The sequence below is a fragment of the Theropithecus gelada genome, chromosome 3 (genome assembly GCF_003255815.1).
Source record: "Theropithecus gelada isolate Dixy chromosome 3, Tgel_1.0, whole genome shotgun sequence".
In the NCBI taxonomy this organism is placed as follows: Eukaryota; Metazoa; Chordata; class Mammalia; order Primates; family Cercopithecidae; genus Theropithecus; species Theropithecus gelada.
Window position 1 is genome coordinate 126461910 of NC_037670.1, and position 24907 is coordinate 126486816.

At 36.7% G+C, this 24907-nt stretch overlaps 1 protein-coding gene across 1 annotated transcript in view; it reads right to left on the reverse strand.

Annotated features, from left to right (window-relative positions):
• Positions 1-761: 761 nt before the first annotated feature.
• Positions 762-24907, reverse strand: part of RSBN1L (round spermatid basic protein 1 like) — a 100963-nt gene continuing 76817 nt past the window's right edge. The window contains exons 4-8 of the mRNA XM_025380329.1: positions 16880-17017; positions 14277-14419; positions 9727-9894; positions 5316-5424; positions 762-5228 (exon numbers count right to left, since the gene is read on the reverse strand). Coding sequence (XP_025236114.1) covers positions 4590-5228; positions 5316-5424; positions 9727-9894; positions 14277-14419; positions 16880-17017 — 1197 coding nt within the window. The 3' untranslated portion in view covers positions 762-4589. The remainder of the gene's footprint in view (positions 5229-5315; positions 5425-9726; positions 9895-14276; positions 14420-16879; positions 17018-24907) is intronic.

Here is a 24907-nt window from a genome sequence, read left to right on the forward strand (position 1 = left end):
TCTCAGCTCATTCATATTCCCTGATTGGGTCTGAAGTCCAAGAAGAGCTGGAAGGGAAGATAACCTGAAATGCAGGATGTTTTCCCCTCCCTTCCCTGCTCTCAGCAGAGATATGACTGCTATACAACACCCATAAAGCTACGAGGAAAAGACAGCTTTGTTTTTAGGCTGTGTGTGCTTGACGTTCTAAAAAGCAATGATTTCCATCTGTAGTATGTACTGGGTTACAGAAAGAAAAGAAAAGCCAGGATAGAAGACAAAAGGACTTACAAGCTCTCCTGAGTTGTCCCCTTAATTATCATATCTGAAGTGTACTGTCAGTGCCAAACCTCAAACATGACTCTTTCATAGAACAGGCAATGCAGTCAATTGTGTTTACATATAAATGTAGTTACATCAAGTAAGAGAAAGAGTAAGATCTATTCTACCACACCTAAAACCCATCATGCAGTCTAAAAGTATTTTGAAAAGAATGTCGCTTTTGTCTTCCCAATCGTTACATCTAGTGGGACAAGAGAGGTATTTATCGTACCATTCCCAGCACCCATACCTGGTTTAGTGACCTTTTTAAGATAATCCTCAATATCTGTCTCTGTTGGCGTAAGTCAACTTTTGAGAGTTAGCTTTAAGAGTAAAAAAAAAGATTTTCAAATTGGAGTCAATTCAAGATTTTATGGTTTCTATTGAAGACAGAAAAGAACTTTTAAAGTTGACAAGATTAAAATGTCAATTTTAAGAAAATAATTACAAAAGTAAAAAGATTGTGGTTATCAATTTTAGTATTTATTGAAAGATGGAAGACAAGGAAAATATCTCTCAAACTCCAAAAACAATCTTGCACCTTTGCTAAATGCAAAATAAATTTTGAGATATTTGCTTTACATGACAATGAACCTGTCTAAAAAACAACTGAATGCAAATTTAATCCAAACGGTGCTAATTTATTATTTACAAAAATGCTCTTATCTGCCATAAGTATTTGGGAAAAAACTGTTTTACACTCAGGAACACTAATGAAATACCTTAACGACAACTTAAAATATAAAACCTTCCCTACCCTCAATGACCAACCCCCCCCCCCAGAAAAGTTACAGAATGGATTAAAAATGAATACATGTGGAAACAAACATAATTATTTCCCACAAATGTACACAGAAACAGGCACATGCACACACACATATACAGTGTTGTGCAAGATAACTTAATGTTTATTTAAGGTCAACAGCCTTGGTGACAAAGAAGATAATGAATATGGCTTCAGTAAAGTTTGCAAGTAAATATCACAAATGTTAATTCTTTTGCTAGCTAACCAGCTAACCTGAGTATGGAATATGTATTATTTAGATAGCTAAAAGGTTATAAACAAAATGGAGGGGTGGGGAGGGGGAAGCACTATAGCAGATTCCACTGAGGTACCTTAGTTTTTATGTAAAGGTCTGTATACCCATTTAATAATTTACGTAACAATTCTTTATTCTATATAGTATATGACCATATAGAAACTATGTCTTACGTAGTTTATTGTTCTGGTCCAAGAAACTGGAAATAAAAGCAATATTCTTCAGATAAAGAACTGGAATGTACTAACTATAAAACCATTAATATAATGCAATATTAAAATAGAAAATTTTTAAATGTAACAAAGGTAGTCAACAAGTTCTCAGATTGTATCTGAAGAGGATTTGAAAATTATAACCCGTAAGACAAGGAACGTAAGCATTGTTGAAGGCAATAACAAGGCTATACCTGCAAATCTTGAGCCCACTGATTTATACTTTACCTTCAGAGATGTATGCTTTTTTTTTTTTTTTGAGAAGGAGTCTCATTCTGTTGCCCAGGCTGGAGGTCAGTGGCGCGATCGTGGCTCACTGCAACCTCCACCTCCCTGGTTCAAGCAATTCCCCTGCCTCAGCCTCCCGAGTAGCTGGGATTACAGGCGCACGCCACCAGGCCCAGCTAATTTTTTTGTATTTTTAGTAGAGACGGGGTTTCACCATGTTGGCCAGACTGGTCTCAAACTCCTGACCTTGTGATCCGCCCGCCTCGACCTCCCAAAGTGCTGGGATTACAAGCATGAGCCACCGTGCCCGGCCGATGTATGCATTTTAAAACAATTTAGTTTTCATATTATAGATAAGTCTGACTATAGGTTATATAGGAAACTATACCTAAAAGCAACCACTATGGTTGTTATTAGATATGCCTTCCTTTAAGTTAAAAAGTTTAAGGCTCATATTTTGGAGGGATACCCTAAAGACATTTTCTCACAGTATGACCTCAATGCATCTACATATATGCTACTGGAAAATTGGAAATAAAACACATCTCTTGTTAAATATATCGTTCTTCAACTTTAAAGAGAAACAGAAAACCATTTTAATCACATCCCTTCTCATTTCTCAATACTGGTTCGTTAAGAACTTTTGTCACTCAAAAGGGTAGGTGCAAATCCATAAATTTAGCTTAAAACAGAAGATTAAATAGGTGGGGAGCACGGTAAGACAATGACATATAAAACAAAACTCTTACTATCTTGATTTATACCTTCCCTATCCCATGAAACTTCCTATGTTGCAAACACTGATTTCCTACAAACCATGAAAATTTCCTATGATATCTGCCTGTCCTTTTATTAATCTAGGGGCCAGAACTGACATCATTGCTGCAATTAACTTTTATTTGTTCTGGTAAAATGCTTCTTCCTAAATGGCTTCACCCTAACCAGAAATATGAGCAGTTTTGATGGGTACTATAGATGGAAATACCAACAGTAACCCAAAAGGCAGCACAAAGAACCCCAACTGAAAGTCATCAACCAAAGTATGCGCCCAGAATAATACCAAAAACAAACAAAATAGATCTGCAATGAGCAAAGTTTCTTACAGCAACACATACATCAAAGACTTCTGTCTGACTTTTAATTACAATAGTGGAAGCAGTGTCAAATAGTGAGTCTATCATTAAAGAGTCTGTTTTACTCATCGGTAGTTAGGCACTGGCAATCTGTCTCCTACCTCAATTTAATGTCTAGAACTTCTTTTGAAAAGGAAGTATTCCAAGTTGTTTGCCTTGCTAGGGTAGGGAGGGGATCCTGAGAGAGATGAGGTACCACAAACTATTTTGTTAGTTACATCTCTGTACATGGCAGTTGAGTCATTGTCATTGCCCTTATTTTACAGTTTTGTATTTGCCATATTTTTCTCCCATTCTGCAAGAAAAATGTAAAAGGATTTTAATTGCTCACAATTAAGCTTTCTGTAACTAAAGATTTTATACTCAGCTATTACTTAGTAAAGGTACTTATTAGTAAGAAAATTCTCTATACTTCTTATCACTCCATACATAACCAAAAAAATCTATGGTAGGCTATGTAATCTGGCCACGTAACTTCATTAGTTAGAAGGCTTTGTTATCATTAACATACCTTGTTTCTCCTAACTTTCTAAAACTGTTTCTATTACCTACACCGCTTTCTTAATAGTTTAATATAAAAATTTTTCAATGTATTCTGGGGAAAAGGGCTAAGGAATTTTACATATTCATCTTATTCAGCAATTTAAGAAAATTATGCAAATATGATATACATATATACATTCACACACACACAGATGCACACTTTCTTAACTGAGTCTTGGTTGTTAAAAATGCCTGCACAGGCTAGGCACTGTGGCTCATGCCTGCAATCCCAGCACTTTGGGAGGCCAAGGCGGGCAGATCACAAAGTCAAGAGATCAAGACGATCCTGGCCAACATGATGAAACCCCATCTCTATTAAAAATAAAAAAATTAGCTGGGTGTGGTGGCACGTGCCTGTAGTCCCAGCTACTCGGGAGGCTGAGGCAGGAGAATCACTTGAACCTGAGAGGCAGAGATTGCAGTGAGCCAAGATTGCACTACTGCACTCCAGCCTGGTGACAGAATGAGACTCCATACCAAAAAAAAAAAAAAAAAGCCAGCACAGCGTGGGGAATTTAAATATGTACTGGATTTGACTTATGTACATTTGCACTCCAATACCACACTAAATGGATATACCAGCAGAGAATCATATCAAACAAATGACTTAAATGAATTGTCAGTTTGTCTTTGCAGACTCAACAGAAAACATATTTATTAATATGAACCTTTATTAAGTGGCTCACATTTCAGTATAAATCACACTAAAAAGATATTTTAAAAGCTATTTACACTACAGTGCTGACACATTTAAAATGAAAAAAAAAAGGATATAAATAAGCTCTATGGAAAAGCTTTAAATTGTTGAAAAAGAATTCTGGCTCATATTACAAAATATATATATATTTATATATATGTTAATGTCAGCTCTATTCTAAAACCTAAAATTCCAACGTAAATGATTTTTTTTAAAGACTCCTTTATGTTTAAACCTGCAATGTTTACAGTGCATCTGGCCCTAAGTGCTTAATACTTCACAGTTATGGACAGGCACTGAGGAATGTTACAAAGCTACATAAACAATGTTTTGTAACAGATATAGGAGCAAGTCCTTGGCTTGCTTTCAGAATTCATGAATCTTTATTACATTATTAAATTTTTTTAAAAAAGGATTTTAGATGCTATATGCAAATTTAGCACAAAATGTCATCGTCTTTTTTATCTTGATTTGAATGTGCTGAACTGTGTTGCCTTATATCAACTAGACTTAGATTTCCAGGGCACAATTCTTCCTTTAAATCTTTGTTGCTATTTTCAAATTTAGAATCCACGTCAATCTTAAATTCTGTAAATTGAACATGATCCAATTTTGCTTTAACATTCTTGCCATCCATATTATTCAGTGCTCTAGTCTTTTCAGGAATATTAACATTCACAGGTTCTTCCTTGATTCTTACAGATGCAACAGGTTCATGTTTAATCTGCTGTAATTCATATTTAGAATGAAGTTTATCTGAAAAAACAGAATCCAAGGAGGCTTTGCTTACAGCACAAACCATGTTGTCAGTGTCAGGTCCAAGAACAGATGATGTGGAATCTGATGATGTGCCTGTTTCATGAGTAGCTGTATTCTGAGAAGTGTCCTCCTCTGAGTGATATAATTTGAGCCGAATGTGCCATGCTAAACTGCATACAGCTGAAACTGTCTTGAACTGATGAACAACATTCCTTGGAATAAAATAAATGTCATTATCATATAGCTGAATCCTGGCATAGCGAATGCCTTCCCTCCTCAGTTGATTCAGTTTTGCATCATCAACCCATTGGACACACTAAAAAATAATAAAACAATACAAATAAGACTCTTCATAATAAAAGCTAAACCAGTAAGTGTAAGACAGTAAGTGTATTAAAAATACCTGGGACAGTGGAGGTTCATGTAAATCTAACTGCATTCGTTGAACTACTTCTAAGAAATCTTCAGCATGAAAACAAATTACATCTTTGGTTATACGGGGTTGATCAGGCCTAAAAAAGAAAATGAGATAACAAGAATCTGCCATAAATGTTTCACTCTCTTGAGCTCTTATTAAACTCAAAGCAAAAATGGTTTATGGTCAATACCATAGTACTGTCTTACAAATAAACTGTTAACTGGAAAGCCATTTCACATATTTAAAGAAAGAGCCAACACCATGACTTTCAACCTAGACAGAGATTAAAAACTGACTTCATTTTGTATAAATATTTGTCACAAGAGTTTGGAAAATTGAAATGATCTGAATTGGTAAACTGTATAAACCAAGAAAATTAAGTGTTCTATTTGAAGAATAAGATTAATGCTTCATACATTTAAGTGCTAAAGTTGAAAATACTACATAAAAATTAGAAGTAAATGTGAGGAAAAGGGAGTATTTTCTTTCCATAGAAGATACATATAACTATACTGAAGCATAAAACTCTTAAGTAACTTTATAAATTAAGAGATTTCATTAGAAAAGTACCAATATAATAAACTTGGTGTTTGCTGAGGTTACTCGTCCCTTTAAATATAATTCTAAAAAATTCTCAAATTCTTCAATTAATTAGGAATATATAAATACATTTTTACAGAGATGCTAAAAAATGGATTTTGGAATAAAATTCCAAACAACATTAAAAAAAATCATATGAAGGCAAATCATAACTAAATTTCTAAAAACCAGTGATAAAAAAGAAAATCTGAGAATCATGTAATACATTATATACAGAGAAAGAAGGATAAAAATGATCATAGACTTCTTATCAAAGGCAATGCAAGCCTGAAGAGAATGGACTACTTTTAAAGTACTAAAAGAAAAAGTCAATCTAGAATTCTATACCCACCAAAAATATCCTCCAAAAATGTGAAATAAAAACATGTTCAAATAAACAAAAGCTGAGAGAATCTGTCACCGGAAAACCAGCATAACAAAGACTGCTAAAGGAATTTCTTCAGGCGGAAGGAAAATGATACTTAAATGAAAATGTAGATCTATGAAAAGGAATGTATAGCACACCTAACGATAAATATGAAAGAGGTTTTATTCTCATTTAAAGAAATATCTTTAGAAATGATTCTTTAAAGAAAAAGTAATAACATACATCGTGGGGTTTATAGCATACGTAAAGTAAAATACAAGACAATTAGCACAAAGGCCAGAAAATGTGAAGGGGAGGGAATAACTGGAAGTATACTATTGAAAGATTCTTACACATTACATAAAGAAGTCTAATATTATTTGAAGGTAGACTGTGGTAAGTTGACAACAATGAAATTTAAAAAAAAAAAACAAACAAAAAAACCCACAGTGCTATAAGCTACTAACCAAATCATGGAGGTAAAATGGAATGCTTAAATATGACAAGAAAACGGGTAAAAAAGGAATAAAGAAGCAAATTGGAAAAAGCAAGAAGGTAAATTTAAAATCAAATTTACTAATATTTCTATTAAATATAAATAATCTAAATACTCCAATTAAAAGACAAAGATTGTCACTGGGTTAAAAAAAGTAAGACTCAACTATGTATCTATCTACATGTAACAATAATATAGACATAAGTTAAAAGAAAAAGCATGGGAAAAGATACAGCATGTAAATACAAATCATAAGAAGGCTGAATTGGCTGTATTAACAAAGTTTCAGGACAAGGAATATTACCAAGGATAAAAAGGGCAGTTTATAATGAAAAAATAGGTCAATTTATCAAGAATAACAATTCTAAATGTGTACTTGCCTAAGAACACAGCTTCAAACTATATGGAACAACCTTCAAAACACTATGCTAAGTGAAAGAAGCTAATCACAAAAGACCACGTTATGTGATTCCATTTATATTAGATGTTAAGAACAGACATATACCTACTGACAGAAAGTAAATTAGTGCTTGCCTAGGGCTGGGAGTATGGAGGATGGAGGATGGAGGATTGGGGAGGTGATGGCTAAAGGCTGTGGTTCCTTTGTGAGGTGATGAAAATGTTCTATCATATGTTCTATCATTTTGGTGGTGGTTGCACAACTCTGTGAATATACTAAAAACTATTCAACTGTATGTACACTTTAAATGGGTGAATTGTATGGTATGTGATCATGGCTTAATAAAACTGTCACAAAAGAAAAAATAGAGCAAAAACTAGAAAAACTGACAGGAAAAAGACAAATCCAGTATTAAAGTTGCAAATTAACAAGTAGACAAAAATAAGTAAGACTATAAAAGACGTGAACCACATTCACTATCAACAAAGTTGACTTAATTGTTCTTAATTTATAGATGTGGTGGTGTGTGGCTATAGTCCTAGCTACTCAGGAGGCTGAGGCAAGAGGCTTGCTTCAGCCTAAGAGGTCAAGGCTGCTGTGAGCCATGATAGCACCACTGAACTATAGGCTGGGCAACAGAGTGAGGCCCTGTCTCTTGGGGGGGAAAAAAAATTTAAATGGTTCTAATAAGCAAAATAGCATATTCCAACTCACATTTCATACCCAAACAATACTCGATTTTGGAAAACAAAAATCTAAGCAAGCAAAATTATTTTTTTTTGGTGGCGGGACAGTTTTGCTCTCGTCGCCCAAGCTGAAGTGCAGTGGCACCATCTCGGCTCACTGCACCCTCTGCCTTCTGGGTTCAAGCAATTCTCCTGCCTCAGCCTCCTCAGTAGCTAGGATTACAGGCACGTGCCACCATGCCCGCCTAATTTGTGTGTGTGTGTGTGTGTGTGTGTGTGTGTGTATGTGTGTGTGTGTATTTTTAGCAGAGATGGGGTTTCACCACGTTGGTCAGGCTGGTCTTGAACTCCTGACCTCGTGATCTTCCCACCTCAGCCTCCCAAAGTGCTGGGATTACAGGTGTGAACCACTACGCCTGGCCCCAGCTAATTTTCGTTTTTTTTGTTTTTTTTTTTGAGACAGAATCTTGCTCTATAGCCCAGGCTGGAGTGCAGTGGTGTGAGCTCGGCTCACTGCAAGCTCCGCCTCCTGGGTTCAGGCCACTCTCCTGCCTCAGCTTCCCGAGTAGCTGAGACTACAGGTGCCTGCCACCACGCCCGGCTAATTTTTTCTATTTTTAGTAGAGACGGGGTTTCACCGTGTTAACCAGGATGGTCTTGATCTCCTGACCTCGCGATCCGCCCGCCTCGGCCTCCCAAAGTGCTGGGATTACAGGCGTGAGCCACCACGCCCGGCTTAATTTTCGTATGTTTAATAGAGATGAGGTTTCACCATGTTGTCCAGGCTGGTCTCGAACTCCTGATCTTAGGTGATCCACCCGCCTTGGCCTCCCAAAGTGCTGGAATTACAGGCGTGAGCCATCACACCCAGCCGCAAAATTACAGTAACTTTACTTTATATGTTTTATCCATTTAATAAATGGAAAGTAACAATGTATGAGATGACATCTCAAGTATATTTAAAAGAATAATCCATTTTTTAATCTGTCAAAATATTCAAAGTGAAACTTGTAAGCAAAGCTGGAAAAAAAAGAATATGGAAAAGCAAATACATAATAAAGAGAAACCAAACCTCAGAAAGGGTACAGAAAAGCAGGAGGAAGAGAAAACAGAACAGTGTGGAATCAGATTGAAATCAGTCTCTGCTGTACCATTTACTAACTATATGACTGTAAAAAAAATTATTTGACAGCCCTGAGCCTCAGTTTCCTTATATGATAAATATGGAGCAAAACGTAGTTGAGAAAAATTAAATTAAATGACATTTGTAAACAGGCATACAGTATGCACCAGGTAAGCCTTAGTTTTCCTTTTAATTTTTTTTCACATCTATGTCACTTAGAACATGAAATTAATTATTTCAGTTAACCCAAATGTTTAAACCTAGATTCTGGCAATTTATTTGTTTTTGTTTTTGTTTGAGACAGAGTCTTGCTCTGTCACCCAGGCTGGAGTGCAGTGGCACGATCTCGGCTCACTGCACCCTCAGCCTCCTGGGTTCAAGCGTTTCTCCTGCCTCAGCCTCTCGAGTAGCTGGGACTACAGGCGTGCACCACCATGCCTGGCTAATTTTTGTATTTTTAGTAGAGACAGGGTTTCACCATATTGGCCAGGCTGGTCTTGATCTCCTGACTTCGTGATCCACCCACCTCAGCCTCCCAAAGTGCTCGGATTACAGGTGTGAGCCACCCTGCCCAGCCAGATTCTAGCAATTTAAAATCTTTAGTACAATTATACAATTAAGATATCCAAATACAGGTAAAAAATGCAACTTTTTTCTCACAGTAAGGAGGAGTGATTAAGATTTTCCAAGAAAAATTGTAGAAGCCAAGAAATTCTTTGATTAAAATAGCAGTAGTTATACATACCACTCTCCACAGTGCACAGCCTTCAGCACTCCAACAGCAGCTGTAGTCTGTCGTTCAAAACCTTGTCCTATATGATCTGCATGAGCTCTTGTCCTGTCTTCAAAGAGCATCTCACGGGGCTCACTTGTTCGAGGTAGGTACTGAAGATTTTTTATTTCATTGGTAGTTCTGTTTTTTTAAAAAAGAAAATTACATTTATATAGTGACACTTAATTGCCATCAAACATTCAATAATCACATAATTCAGACAAAAAGATATTAAATCTGCTCTCAAATCAAATTCTATCTTTAAAATGAACAAGAACAAACAAAAACACACATACAATACCCTCATTTTTCTAATATACCTTCATAAAAGTAACAGTTGTAAGGAAATACACGGATAAAAAATTAAATTACAAATGGTGTTGTTTACCTAAGTTTCCCTATACACAGAATCTTTACCTGGGGCTTTGGTACCATGCCCCCACTCAAATCTCTTGGGTATTTACACAAGATAGATAGATATATATCTGAAACAAACAGGTAACTTTTAAAAATGCATTAATTCAATATTAATAAGACACATACTATGTGCTAGGTACTATCTAGGAACTGGGGCCAGTGAATGAGACAATAGCAAATAAGACAGAAGAGGACCCTACTCTCGTGGGAGTTTATAGTCTGTCTAGTGAGGGAAGGATCAAAGAAATAGATTTAGCAATAAAACACCCAGCAATAAGTGCTTCCACAAAATATACATGGTTTATTGGAAGTAGAAAGGAAAACCTTAGCTCTGTCTTGGAAGACAGCCATTTCCCACTGGCCCTGTCCTCTACCACTTTCCTTCTAGAATGCATATGCATACAGAAGTTGCTGCCTACTTAGCCTCACTCATTGCTGAAACCTCTCCAATTTTGCTGTAAGCAAGGAAAGGGTAAGAAGAATTTCTCTGGCTGAGATTCATCATTTTATGTATCTTCCTCTATGGTTTTTGTTTCTTCCAGATGCAACTCTGTATTACCCCCATAATTGTCTCCTCTCATTCTTGTCTGTCTTCCCAGGGCTCACTCTTCCTAACTGGTTCTCTACTTTCCCACCCTTAATCTCTGTTATTTAACTACTCTGTGTGCACCCCTGCATTACAGTCTTATTACACATACACATAAAATGATTTTTTTTTTTTTGGCTCTTCGTGATTAATGTTCTACATGTGTCAGAATGCCAGATGGTGTTGCTTCCTCTGGAAACCTAACAGGTTCTCAAACCCACAAATTTAGTTGCATAAATACCACGTTCTAATGAATTAAGACTATATAGCACTTGGCACAATGCCTGACACTGTTTTTGTTAAACTATTATCGCATATACGGTGGCTTGTATACCCTGAGGTGAACGGAAGTTCCTCAAGGTAGTGTTGAACCCCTTTAAATTACATCTAAAAGTTTGTATTTATCTGTATTGTTCTGAGAAAAGACTTTCAGATTCTCAAAATGATCCATACATTTAAAAAAAAAAAAAAATTAAGAATCACTGAGGGGGCCGGGCACAGTGGCTCACGCTTGTAATCCTAGCACTTTGGGAGGCCGAGGCGGGTGGATCACCTGAGGTTAGGAGTTTGAGACCAGCCTGGCCAAAACGACGAAATCCTGTCTCTATTAAAAATACAAAAATGAGCAGGGTATGGTGGTGCACGCCTATAATCCCAGCTACTCAGGAGGCTGAGGCAGGAGAATCACTTGAACCGCGGAGGCAGAGGTTGCAGTGAGCTGAGATTATACCACTGCACTCCAGCCTGGGTGACAGAGCTAGACTCCGCCTCAAAAAAGAAAAAAAAAAAAAAGAATCACTGAGGAACACATCAGTTTTACCATTTACTACTAACTTATAAATTAACCTGTAAAATTTTATTCATCCAATAAATATTAAGCACCAGACACTGTGTTTAGGTGTTAGAGACACATTAGTAACAAACCCAATAAAGTCCCTGCCATCATGCAACCCAGAGTTTACTCAATGACTTTTTCCCCATTTTCTTTTTAACTTAATAATCACTGTAACCAGTAAAACCACCTTTAGGTATCTAAAGAAAAAACTATAATCAGGACGGGCGCGGTGGCTCACACCTGTGCACTTCGGGAGGCTGAGGCGGGAGGATCATGAGGTCAAGAGATCAAGACCATCCTGGCCAACGTGGTGAAACCCCATCTCTACTAAAAATACAAGAATTAGCTGGGTGTGGTGGCACGTGCCTGTAGTCCCAGCTACTCGGGAGGCGGAGGCAGGAGAATCTCATGAACCCGGGACGCGGAGGTTGCAGTGAGGCTAGACTGTGCCACTGCACTCTAGCCTGGTGAACAAGACTCAGTCTCAAAAACAAAAACAAAAAAGGCTATAATCTCTCCTAGCATCATCTCCATCCATTCCAACTGACGTTACCCTAATGTACAAATGTACATTTTCTCCACACTTTTCTCTGTGCTCACATAAATACACAATCACACATAGGAGGATTCTGTTATTTATTTCTTTGGATAAAGACAAAATCATACTAGATACATTACACTACATTTGGCTGTTTTCAAGTGTCATGAATATCCATCTAGATCAAGACATTTTTTAAAACTTTAACTATTTTGCCTTTTTTTTTTTTTTTTAAGAGACAGGGTCTGGTTCTGTCACCCAGGCTGGAGTGCAGTGATGTACTCATAACTTACTGCAGCCTCAAACTCTTGGGCTCAAGGAGTCCTTGACTCAGCCTTCCAAGTAGCTAGGGCTACAGACATGTGCCACCACACTGGCTAAATTTTTTTTATTTTTTTATTTTGTAGAGGCAGCATCTCACTATGTTGCTCATGCTGGTCCTGAACTCTTGGGATTCAAGTTATCCTCCCACCTTGGCCTCCCAAAGTGCTAGGATTACATAAAAGAGCCACTGCACCTGGCTTATTTCACTATACTCTCTTTTTCTGAAACACAGTCTCGCTCTATCGGCCAGGCTGGAGTGCAGTGACTCGATCTGGGCTCACTGCAACCTTTATCTCCTAGGCTCAAGCAATTCTCTTGAATGTCCCACCACGCTGAGATAATTTTTGTATTTTTAGTAGAGACGGGGTTTCCTCATGTTGGCCAGGCTGATCTCGAACTCCTGACCTCAGGCAAGAGGTCAAGAGATCAAGACCATCCTGGCCAACATGGTAAAACCCCTATCCCCCCACCTCAGCCTCCCAAAGTGCTGGGATTACAGGCGTGAGCCACTGCACCTGGCCTCACTATACTCTTTAATAAGAATGTATGAAATCTATTCAACCATTCCCCTGTTGACAGTCATTCGGACCCTTTTAAAACGTTTTTCTTACCACAAATTTATTTACCTTTCGTGTTTTTATTTCTTGGGATAGATTCCCAAAAGTAGGAGTGCTAGATCAAAGAGTTTTATGTTAAATTTTATGATCTATTGCTGGATTACTTTCACAAAATTACAGCAGCTCATCCTCCAGTCAACAATATATAAAAAATTGTTTCTTCACATACCTACCAGCCTATAATATTATTGCTATATTAATAATTTTTGCCAATATAATGAATAAAAATATCTCATAGTTCTTTTAAAATAAACTTAACTGCCTGAGGTCTATTTTTCTACTCGGTTGTTTACACTTGAGAATGAATGCTCTTTGGACGTTAACTTTAGTCTGTCATGAGTTCCGAATGTTTTAGTCCAGTCTATCATAATTTTGAACGTCATTGTTGATGTCACTTCCCTCCCAAATACTATTGTCACTGCATTGTTTGGTCTTGCTTAGGAAGGTCTCCTCCAGGCTTAAACAATTTTATTCTAATATTTTAACTGTTTTATCTGTGATGCTTAATTCTCTAATTTACTTCTTGTATAAGGTAGGGGCTCTGCCGCCTTTGTTTTTATGAGAGCCAAATATGCCAGCATTATTCATTAAATACATCTTCCTCTTCCCACCTATCTCATATATTAAGTTCCCAATATACTTAGATCTATTTCTGGACTCTTATTCCAATGATCTATTTGAACTTTATAGTAACTTTTAATATCCTGTATCATAAGCTCCCCCTCACTTATCTTCTCTTTCACTGAAAAATTTACTTCCTTATGAATTTTAAAATCATTTTATCCAGGAATGGAAGTGTGAGTCCAATTGAAATGTAAAAAAATTTTAAAAACTATTATTTTTATCCAATCCAGAACACAGTAAGGCTTTCCATTTGTTCTGATCTTATTTTATATCCTCCACAAAATGTTTTAGTCTTTTTAGCACAGGTTCTGAATATTATTAAATTTATTCCAAAATAGTTTATATTTTATGACATTTTTTCCATTCATCATTACGATTTCTTGTCATTTGCCTACATTTCTCATGCCCTATTTACATTTTAGGTTTTATAACAAATTACATTAGCATGTATCACTATTTTTAAATTTATATCCCAATTATGGTCTAAACTTTGCCTTCCTTCTTCCTCCAATTTTGAACTAACATACACACCCCAACACACAAACACTCATCTCCTCCAATAAAAATGTGTATACAACATACCTTTTCCTTTTGAAAGGTGACTTTGGCATATCAGCCACAGGGATCATTTGTTCTCCTGGACGAACCCACATGATGGGACCATCATCACTATCTTTTCGACTCTGTAATTTTAGACTAGATAGCGTCCCCCATGGCAGTGTACACTGGAGACAAATAATTATGTAGACTGCAATTATTTTCAAAATGTATCTTCAAGTGTATGTTAATAATAACATTGTTCCCCTGACAAACACACTTTCATTCACAGCTTTTTACTTAAGCACCTGAAATACATATTGAATATATCCCTATATATTGATATACTTTGCTTCAAAAAATTGTTTCAAACACACCAAGAAAATAATTATGCTTGGATGGTTCTGTCCCCCTACCCTGCTAGAGGTATGATTCACCTCTAGCAGAAAGAAAAGAAAGAGAAAGAAAAGAAAGAGAAAGGAAAAAAGAGAAAAGAAAGAAAGAAAGAAAGAAAGAAAGAAAGAGAGAGAGAGAGAGAGAGAGGGAGGGAGGGAGGGAGGGAGGGAGGGAGGGAGGAAGGAAGGAAGGAAGGAAGGAAGGAAGGAAGGAAGGAAGGAAGGAAGGAAGGGAGAAATAAAGAAAGAAAGAGAAAAGAGACAGAGGGGAACGGGAAGAGAAAAGAGAAGAAGGTGGCCAGGCACAGTGGCTCACGCCTGTAATCCCAACACTTTGGGAGGCTGAGGCAAGCAGATCACCTGAGCTCAGGAGTTTGAGACCAGCCTGGGCAACACGGCAAAACCCAACTCAAGTAAAAACACAAACAATTAGCGGATCATGGTAGTGTCTGTAATCCCAGCTACTCGAAAGGCTGAGGCATGAGAATCACTTAAACCTGGGAGGCAGAGGTTGCAGTGAGCCGAGATCACATGACTGCACTCCAGCCTGGATGGTCTCAAACCAAAAAAAAAAGAGAGAGAGACAGAGAAAAGAAGGAAGGAAACTGAGGGCCACTGTCCATGGAATGTTGAGAAAAAAAATTTTTTTTAAAATTCACCACACACCCCCTTTTCAAAAAGGATTGTCAAATTTCTGTAGAAACAATGCATTTAGGTTGGGTGCGGGTAGCTCACGTCTATAATCCCAGCACTTTGGGAGGCTGAAGCAGGAAGACTGCTTGAGCCCAGGACTTCAAAACTAGGCTGGGCAACATAGCAGGACCTGTCAAAGGAAAGGAAGGGAAAGGGGAAGGGAAAGGAAAAAGGAAGGGGGAAGGGGAAGGGGAAGCAGAAGCGGAAGGAAAAGAGAAATAATGCATTTAGTTCATGTACTTTGAAAATTAAATTTGAAGCAACCATTTAAATAATATTTGGTAATTTTTAAATATAATTCAATAATAAATGCAACCTAATTCCATTATGTAACTACTAGAGAGAAGTAGAAAAAGAACAAAAAGTTTAAAAAGAAAAGAGAAAAAGGAATGGAACAAGGTTAAAGAGAAAGGGAAGAAAAAGATACATGCACATACAGGGTAAAAACAAGCAAACAGAAGTGATAAAAGAAAAGATGTCCTATAGATTATGTGGTGAGTATTAGAAATCTTGTCACATTCCACAGCTTACCTGGACTCTGAATTTCAGTGCAGGTTTGCACTGACCTTTGAGTTACTGATTAAATAATTAACCTAACTACACAGCTCAGAGATTCCTCTCTCAGTGGGATAGCCCCAGCAGCTCACAAGAAATATTTTCTGAAAATGAAGAGGCTTTAAAAAAAAAAAAAAAAGGAATCTGGCTACAAATTATTTAAAGGGGCCTGTGGGGGTGGGCACAGGGGCTCACACCTGTAATCCCAGCACTTTGGGAGGCCAAGACAGGAGGATCACTTGAGCCCAAGAGTTCGAGACCAGTCTCAGCAACGTGGTGAAACCCCATTTCCACAAAAAATACAAAAGTTAGCTAGGCATGGTGGCATGTGCCTGTAGTCCCAGGTACTTGGGAGGCTGAGGTGGGAGGATCATCTGAGCCCACGGAGGTCAGGGCTCCACATTACACCACTATACTCCAGCCAGGACACACAGTGAGACTGTCTCAAAAAAATAAATAAAATAAAGGGGCCTTTGGCTACATTGTCTAAACATGTTATTTTATGGATGATGAAACTGAAGCCCAGAAAGTTTAAATGGCTTTCCCAACCCAGACAGGTACAGCCAAGGCTAAAATATGGATGTGTAATTTCGCAGGCCAGTTTTCCACAATGGTAAACTGCCATTCCTTTGTCTTAAACATTTGTAGTAGAATCTTTCCTGTACTTCTTAAATCCTTTAGTACTTAGTTTATAAAGAGCTGATAAACACATGGAACCTAAATTCCTAAAGTGTTAACAGGTGTTATTTCATGGCCCACCACTTAGCTTTGCCATTACAATCAGGACCTGAGATGTCACATGTACACACAAGAATTATGTGAGTTTCCCATCTCTTGCTCTCCTTCCCTCCAGTTCAAATAAACCAAAATGTTTCCATTTCTGAAACAGCCATTCATTTATAGTGCATGTAGCATGAAAGAAACACTCACAATTTAGATTACTCATATTGGTTTTTCTTGCCTTTTTAAACAAAAACTCTAATCCCAGGACAGATTATCTCTTACTTTTAAAAATGGTGACTCTTCCAACATGTCAAGGAACTCAGGGAAATAATCTCCTACTTCTTCATCAACTGCTCCCACCAAGCTTATTTGTCGCATTGGGCCAGCTCTGTAAGTACCATGAGAATACGTTCGTTTTACCTGAAGAATATGGATTTAATTAAAAGTTAAATACATTATTTTTACCTGAAGAAAATGGATTTAATTAAAAGTTACACATAATGCTTGCTATCATTTTGTAACAATAAATTTTTATCTCAGAATATTATATCATAAGGAGGCAAGCAAAACAAAACAAAACTTTACGAACAGTAACAGATAAGGCATTTTAAAAATAAAACTTGCACTAAATCAAGCTATTTTACTTTCTCTAACTATTCCTACACACTGCTTATGAAAACACAGTTAAGACAAATAAGCATTAATTCTAGACAACTAACATCTCCTTAGAACAGAGGAACTCATTATCTGAATATTCAAAAGTTGGTGTATTTTTCAAAGTTGGCTGCATTTTCCTAAAGTAAAATGAGTTCATATCTTTTCATCAAAATTTTCCAAAGTAGACCCTCTGAAAACATTAATCATCACCAGTGGCTTATATGTCTAAAAGGCCACCAGCGATGCTCTTCTTTTTTGATCTTACAATATTAACTAGAAACCAGTTTATATATCTATTATTAACTCTGATGAGAAACTACTAGAAATTAAGAATTACGGCCAGGCGCAGTGGCTCACGCCTGTAATCCCAGCACTTTGGGAGCCCAAGGCGGGCAGATCACAAGGTCAGGAGATCAAGACTATCCTGGCTAACACAGTGAAACCCCATCTCCACTAAAAATACAAAAAAATTAGCCGGGTGTGGTGGCAGGCGCCTGTAGTCCCAGCTATTTGGGAGACTGAGGCAGGAGAATGGTGTGAATCTGGGAGGTGGGGCTTGCACTGAGCCGAGATCGTGCCACTGCACTCCAGCCTGGGCGACAGAGCAAGACTCTGTGGGGGGGGTGGGGGCGGCGGGGAGGGGAGGGGAGGGGGGGAGGTTAAGAATCAGGAATCCTAAGATCCAAATCTGCCTTTGCTATCTACCAGCTACATGACCTTCAGAAATTATTTACGTTCCTTGAGCTTTGATTTCCTTAACTGGAATGTTTTACAGCAGATTGCTGAAGAAAACTTGATAATGATATAAACTCACCCGCCATATTGCTAGTAAATGGGTGGCATTCAAAGAGCCAAAACAAAGCCATCTGAACCTCAAGATTCACTGGTAATGACATTTTTTGCCAGCATATTTAAATCCTGACAAAGAAACCTACGTGTTTTCATATACTAACACTAGTAAACAAGTTGAGTCTGTCTTCAAGCAAAACAACTCCTTTTGATAACCAAATTATAAGCAAAATTGTAATTGTCTCTTTCTCAGGATTAGCCTTTGTAGACACCAAATTTAGGAGACCAATTTGTCCCAGTTTGCCCAGGACTATCAGTCTTAAAACTGAAAGTCTTGGTATTTCAGGCAAACATGGATGGTCAACTTTTATCACATCACAGACACAGATTATAAAAGATAGTCACATCAAAAGTTGAATCGTTACAATCACAGCTGGTCAGAGTATCACAATATAACAAAGTAAATCCAACCCATATGTTTTCAAAACAAAATCATTTAAGACAGAGAATCTCATTTGTTATCATAATCAGCAAAGCAGTTTAATGACGTTAATTCTTTAATAAATTCACCAGATATCCAAGCTTAAGTTTTCCTAAACTTACAAATTGACTTATCAGAACTACAAACCATTCCTACAAGTTAGAAAATTAGGGGCCTGTAATCCCAGCACTTTGAGAGGCAGGAGGATATCTTCAGCCTGGCAGGTCCAGGCTGCAGTGAGCTGTGATCATGCTACTGCACTCCAGCCTGGACAACAGAGCGAGATCCTGTCTCAAAAAAAAACAAAAAACAAAAAAAAGAACAGTTGGAGCTTGTGCCCCCATTGTGTACTCATTGTCTCACCTTTTTCCTGTCTCCTAAAAATTCCTATCATCTCCTATATCAAGAGAGCTAAAAGTTAAAGCCTAACTCTACAACAGTCTTCAGACTCTAGATGTTTAGATGCATTAATAGCAACACAGTAAGAAATCCAGTCTATGCATCTCTATAACACAGTCTAACAAAGAGGCTAAGGGTATCAATCTGAACTCTAGCACATTTACCAGAATATAACACATCAAGTCTGTTAAGTGATTCTGAGATTCTGAGTTTTGTATCTGCAAATGACCATAAGGAGTTTTGAGAGACAACAGCAATAGCCATTTAGAAAGTGAAATCAAACAACTGATATTGTAAAACACAAATTTTCCAAGTGCTTTGAAATATATCTAAAAAGTCAAATTAGAGTTAGGGGTGGTGGCACGAAACTGTAATCCCAGCTACCCAGAAGGCAGAGGCAAGAGGATCACTTGAGCCCAGGAGTTCAAGAACAGCCTGAGCAACACAGAGAGACCAAAAAAAAAAAAAGTCAAATTATATATATTTCCACTTCACACAAATAAGTACATTCTCTGTGCATAAATTTCCTTATCTTGTTTAGATGCCTAAAACATTTAGTTCTAACAAAGCCAGAATCAAGTCCCTGCCACTGACTTGGTTCGTCCTACTACATCACAGCACCAACAACGATCAGCTAAATAATTGGGGCAGTTTATCTTGTGGGGAGGGGATGACTGTTAGGAAAGAATTTTCATTACGTGAATTCTTCTAAAATACAAAGCACAACTAAACTTTCCATTTGTCTAGTATTTTTAAAAAGTCACACTATACATGAAATAAAACCAAAAAACTATAACATCATTAAACTATAGAGAGTAGAAGATAAATATAATAATCAGAAAACCAGAACTAACTGTTAACACAGTCCTTTAACACAGTAGTGTAAAATCTATGTATTTAAATGTGAGTAAAAACATGTATCACTGAGTAACAGGAAAAAAAATGGGTAAAACTTGAGTGGTAATATTACAGACAAATCATATGTTGTGTCATGACTCAAGAACTTTATCTACTAATTTTGTTTTGACCAGATGTTGCTATTTCAGGTTAGAATAATTATTTCATTGATTGAAGAAGTATTACCGACCTAGCCATCTCATTTCAAATTACACATTTACATTAATTTCCAAGTTTACAAATACTGCTTTTTATTTCAAAATAAAACACGTCCAAATTAGTATAGACCTAAACATTAAAATTTTTTAACATAAAAGACTGAATAGGCCTGGCGCGGTGGCTCAGGCCTGTAATCCCAGCACTTTGGGAGGCCGAGACGGGCGGATCACGAGGTCAGGAGATCGAGACCATCCTGGCTAACACGGTGAAACCCCGTCTCTACTAAAAAATACAAAAAACTAGCCGGGCGAGGTGGCGGGCGCCTGTAGTCCCAGCTACTCGGGAGGCTGAGGCAGGAGAATGGCGTAAACCCGGGAGGCGGAGCTTGCAGTGAGCCAAGATCAGGCCACTGCACTCCAGCCTGGGCGACACAGCGAGATTCCGTCTCAAAAAAAAAAGACTGAATAAATGAAAAAGTGATTTTTACCCCTATTCTCTGTGTACTTTGGGCACTACCTAAGAAGAGGCTTTATCTTTTGTTGATTAAGTATGGTCCTATTAAAATTCATAACTATTTCAAAGGATTTTTTAGAGACCCTGAATTTTTAAAGTAATACAGACTCTACTCAGATTATATTGGTAATTATCTTAATTGAATTTTTAGTTAGTTCTTCCCATCTCATGCCAAAATACATCTAAAACATATAGATATGTAAAATTCACTTTCACACATAACTTACTATAACAAAAGTATAAGTCTCTCTCTTTTAACCAGAATGTACAAAAACCGTGAGGCAGATCCCATTTGCCCACTAATAAAACCAAAAATAAATTCTATTAGGAAATTGCCCTTTATAAAAACTGCTTAGCTATCACATGTTTAAAACAAACAGCAATGATCTTCCAAAACATTTATTATCCAATAGTAAAGATAAAAATATGATCACCCACCTGAATAAACATAAACCAAATTTTAAAAATTAAATTGAAGTCATCAAAATCTTAATCTGTAAAAGTATTAAATTTTAAAATACACTGTAATTTAACTTTTAATTATATATCATTTCATACAAATTTCTAGTTTAATAACACAATATTTCAAATCCATCAGTTGTAACCATTAACTTAAATGTTACAAACATGGCAAGTTACACATAGCATTTCCAATTTAAAAAGCATATACTGCTTGATAAAATAAATGATGGTACTTACACTGTTAAAACGTAAGAATAAAATCCACATGCTTTTCACAAAAATGTAAATAATTCCTGATTTTGGTGACACCTCTTTTGTTGCAAAACTATATACCAAATATCCACAATTCACCTATTACATAGGATAAAATTATATCTACAATATCACACACAAAAAATCAAGCCTCAATTCTCTAAAAATCACCTATCCAGACTATGCCAGACTGCGAAGAATTCAACGGCAGTGAGGCGGGAGAGGTAACAGATAAGTATTAGAAGAATCTCTAAATAATCAAAGTAAATGTCACAAAGACCATGGCTCATAAAATGTCCTCTTCTTACATATCCATTCCTGTATTAGGCACAATTATAACTACTCTCTAAAATAATAAAGGACAAGAAACCACAAATTTAGAAGGGGAAGGAGGAGAAAAGGGTAAACACAGCTGCAGCTGCCCTAAGACATCAGTATTGTATCATAATGACAAACCAATACTGAAAATAAAGTTGCATTATGTTGCATATGTTCGGCAATGAAGGTATTTTTATAGAACCTTGGTACTTAAAACGTTTCCACTAACTAAAAAAATCACTTCTCTGGAAAATCTCACATCCTGATGACGCTTAATGTGAGCTTACTATATTTGCTTTTATTCACTTCAGTAAACATTAATCAAACCAGTTTTCTGATGCAGTTAAAAAATTAACCTGAAAAAAGCCAAAACATGTCACTGCTTTAAAATATAGGCCAGGCACAGTGGCTCACACCTGTAATCCCAGCATTTTGGGAGGTCAAGGCGGGAGGATCACTTAAGATCAGGAGTTTGAGATCAGCCTGGCCAACATGACAAAACCCCATCTCTACTAAAAATACAAAAATTAGCCAGGCATGGTGGCAGGTGCCTGTAATCCCAGCTACTCAGGAGGCTGAAGCACAAGAATGCTTGAACCCAGGAGGCGGAGATTGTAGCGAGCCGAGATTGCACCACTGCACTCCAGTCTGGGTGACAAAAGTGAGACTCAGTCTCAAAAAATAAATTAACTAAATAAAAAATGATAATAAAATATATTTGCTTTCTAAAAAAAGAAATGCACTGAATTAAAAAGATACATACAGTTCCTCTTGATTTAGGTATATAGATGTGTCAAAAAGAACACAATAAAAGACAGGCATGATAATTATATATTTGTGGGAAAGCTTGTATTTAAATAGTGGCCTTCAGAAGAAATATAACATATTTAATCTAAATCTCCTCCCCCTCCCCACAAAACCCCACGACCAACATGGCCACATTATCACTTTTCCGCTTGTATATTCTCTATAAATATTATGAAGGGAAAGAAGAAAGTAGAAGTAGGAGACCTATTGTACCCATTGCCAGTAAGTGTCAATACCAAAATCTGAGAAGCTTTGGTTAACAGAAAATTAAACAATTGTTTAAACTAATATTCTACTTATACAATGTAATTAAAAAAAAAAAAAAATCTTAGGATTCTGAGATTGGCTTGCTACAAAGGGAAAAAAGTAGCCTATTCTTAACAGGAAATATATTGCCAAAAACAAATCTATAAGATGTTTTACTTATTACTGTTTTCTCTTACGTAAATTATGAAAACTGTTGCAATCAGGAAAAGGCAAATATAGTAATAATAAGCAATTTTTTAAAAAACTCCAAAGAACAACTCACTTGCAAACAACCTGCTGTTTCCCAAAACATGTTCCCTGAAGAGAGAGCTCTACAGTCCACTAAGTCTGGAAAACCCTTCTTGTTTAGGAGGCTCACCACGCACACTGGCTATAAGTTTCTGAGAAGTCTCAATGCAAACAAATATTACTTATTTGGTCCAGCATTACACTATTTTGGACTTCAAAACCTGTTTTTTTGTAGTTGTTTTAGTATACCTATCAACATTCCAAGATAGTAAAAGTTCCTCAGAATACTTTCATAGTGATCCACAATAAATATAGAAGACAGGTATTTTTACCTTGTATCAGCACAATGTGAAGAAAATATAAAAATAGGATCATTATTAGAGCCAAAGAATTGAGGGGGTGGGAGCAGAAGCTGTTGATTCAATTCTGCTGAGGATTTTTTTTAGCGTGTGGGGAGGAGAGTCCCTTATTTTTAAAAACAAGGCCTGCTCAGAACATTCTGAGGCAATCTAAAAATGACATAAATGACTGTGCCACAAGGGGGAGCCATTATCCACCACATCTGGCAGATAGTTTCTAATTAAAATAGGGAATATTTAATCAACGTTTTATTTCAAAAATACCCATATAACTGCAACCAAAATAAGAACGAAAGTATTATCCACTTTAAAATTAGTAAAATAAAGGGGTAAAGCTTTTTTTATTATTATTAGAGCATCTCATCTGGTCCCTGACATGGTATTTTGTATAGATCAGTTCATAAGTATTTGAGGAGGCTGGGGCAGGCACAATTGGTCAAAATGAAAATTTAGTACAAAGGCAAGCAACGTTTCAAAGATGAAACATCAAATTGCTTTTACTAGCCTAACAGTGAATGACTCCAGCATGAATTCAACAAATGCTAGTGTTCTGCCCCAATTCTATAGTGAAGCAGGTCTAACAGTCAGATCAGATTTAATAAGTTTCATTATTAAAATAATAGACTTTTAAGCATCAGTTAATACATTGATGTAAGTTGCCTGAGAAAAAACTTAGAACCAGAATAAAATTAAAATAAGATTTAGAGTTTGGAAGTGGACGAAGGGTGGTTAGACAATGACTGCTCCAGTTTTCACATTCTCACAGTTCTTAGTACAGGGTTCCAGAGTATGTGCACTGATTAAAGACAGTGACAAGACAGAAATCTAATTTCTTTATTGACAGAGAAAACTCCTATTTTATTCGCCTTTTTCTATCCCTACGGTAGAACTCAGGAGCACAATAAATGTCTGAGTGAATATTTGAACGAAATACAGATGGTAGAAAACCTAAAACGATAGATTGCTTAGAATGGTTTTCAAGAATTATAAGGGAAATGAACTCACAGTACAAAAATTTTATAATTACTATACTTAAATTATGTTTGTAGCCAATCATTTTTTTATTTGTCAATTTAAATCTTATGGGTCTTTTTTATCTCTCTTGATGTCAAATTTTATAGTCTTTTTAAATAAATCCATTTAATTAAAATGTTAAAAAAAAAAAAAAAAAAAAAAGAAAACCTAAAATGAACATGGTCAATTGCAAATGGCCACAAATTCTTCCCAGGCCTATATGCTCACTCCTGTGCAACGTGACTGTGCCACTCCCGTCATCAAGAAGTGGAGTCTATTAATGGGCACGCACAAAAAAAGAATAAGGCCTACAATTTCATTGCACAACAGGGTGACTACAGTCAGTAATAACTTAATTGTACATTTTAACTAAAAGAGTGTTGTTAACTGGGTTGTTTGTAACACAAAGGATAAATGTTTGTGGAAATGGACACCGCATTCTCCATGATGCACGTATTTCATATTGCATGTTTGTATCAAGATATCTTATGTACTCCATAAATATATACATCTACTATGTACCAACAAATATTAAAAATTTAAAAAATTTTTTAAATAGGCCGAGCACTTTGGGAGGCCAAGGTGGCACATGCCTAATCCCAGCTTTCAGGTGACTGAGGCACGAGAATCACTTAAACCTGGAAAGCTGCAATAAGCCGAGATCATGCCACTGCATTCCATCCCGGACAACAGAGTGAAACTCTGTCA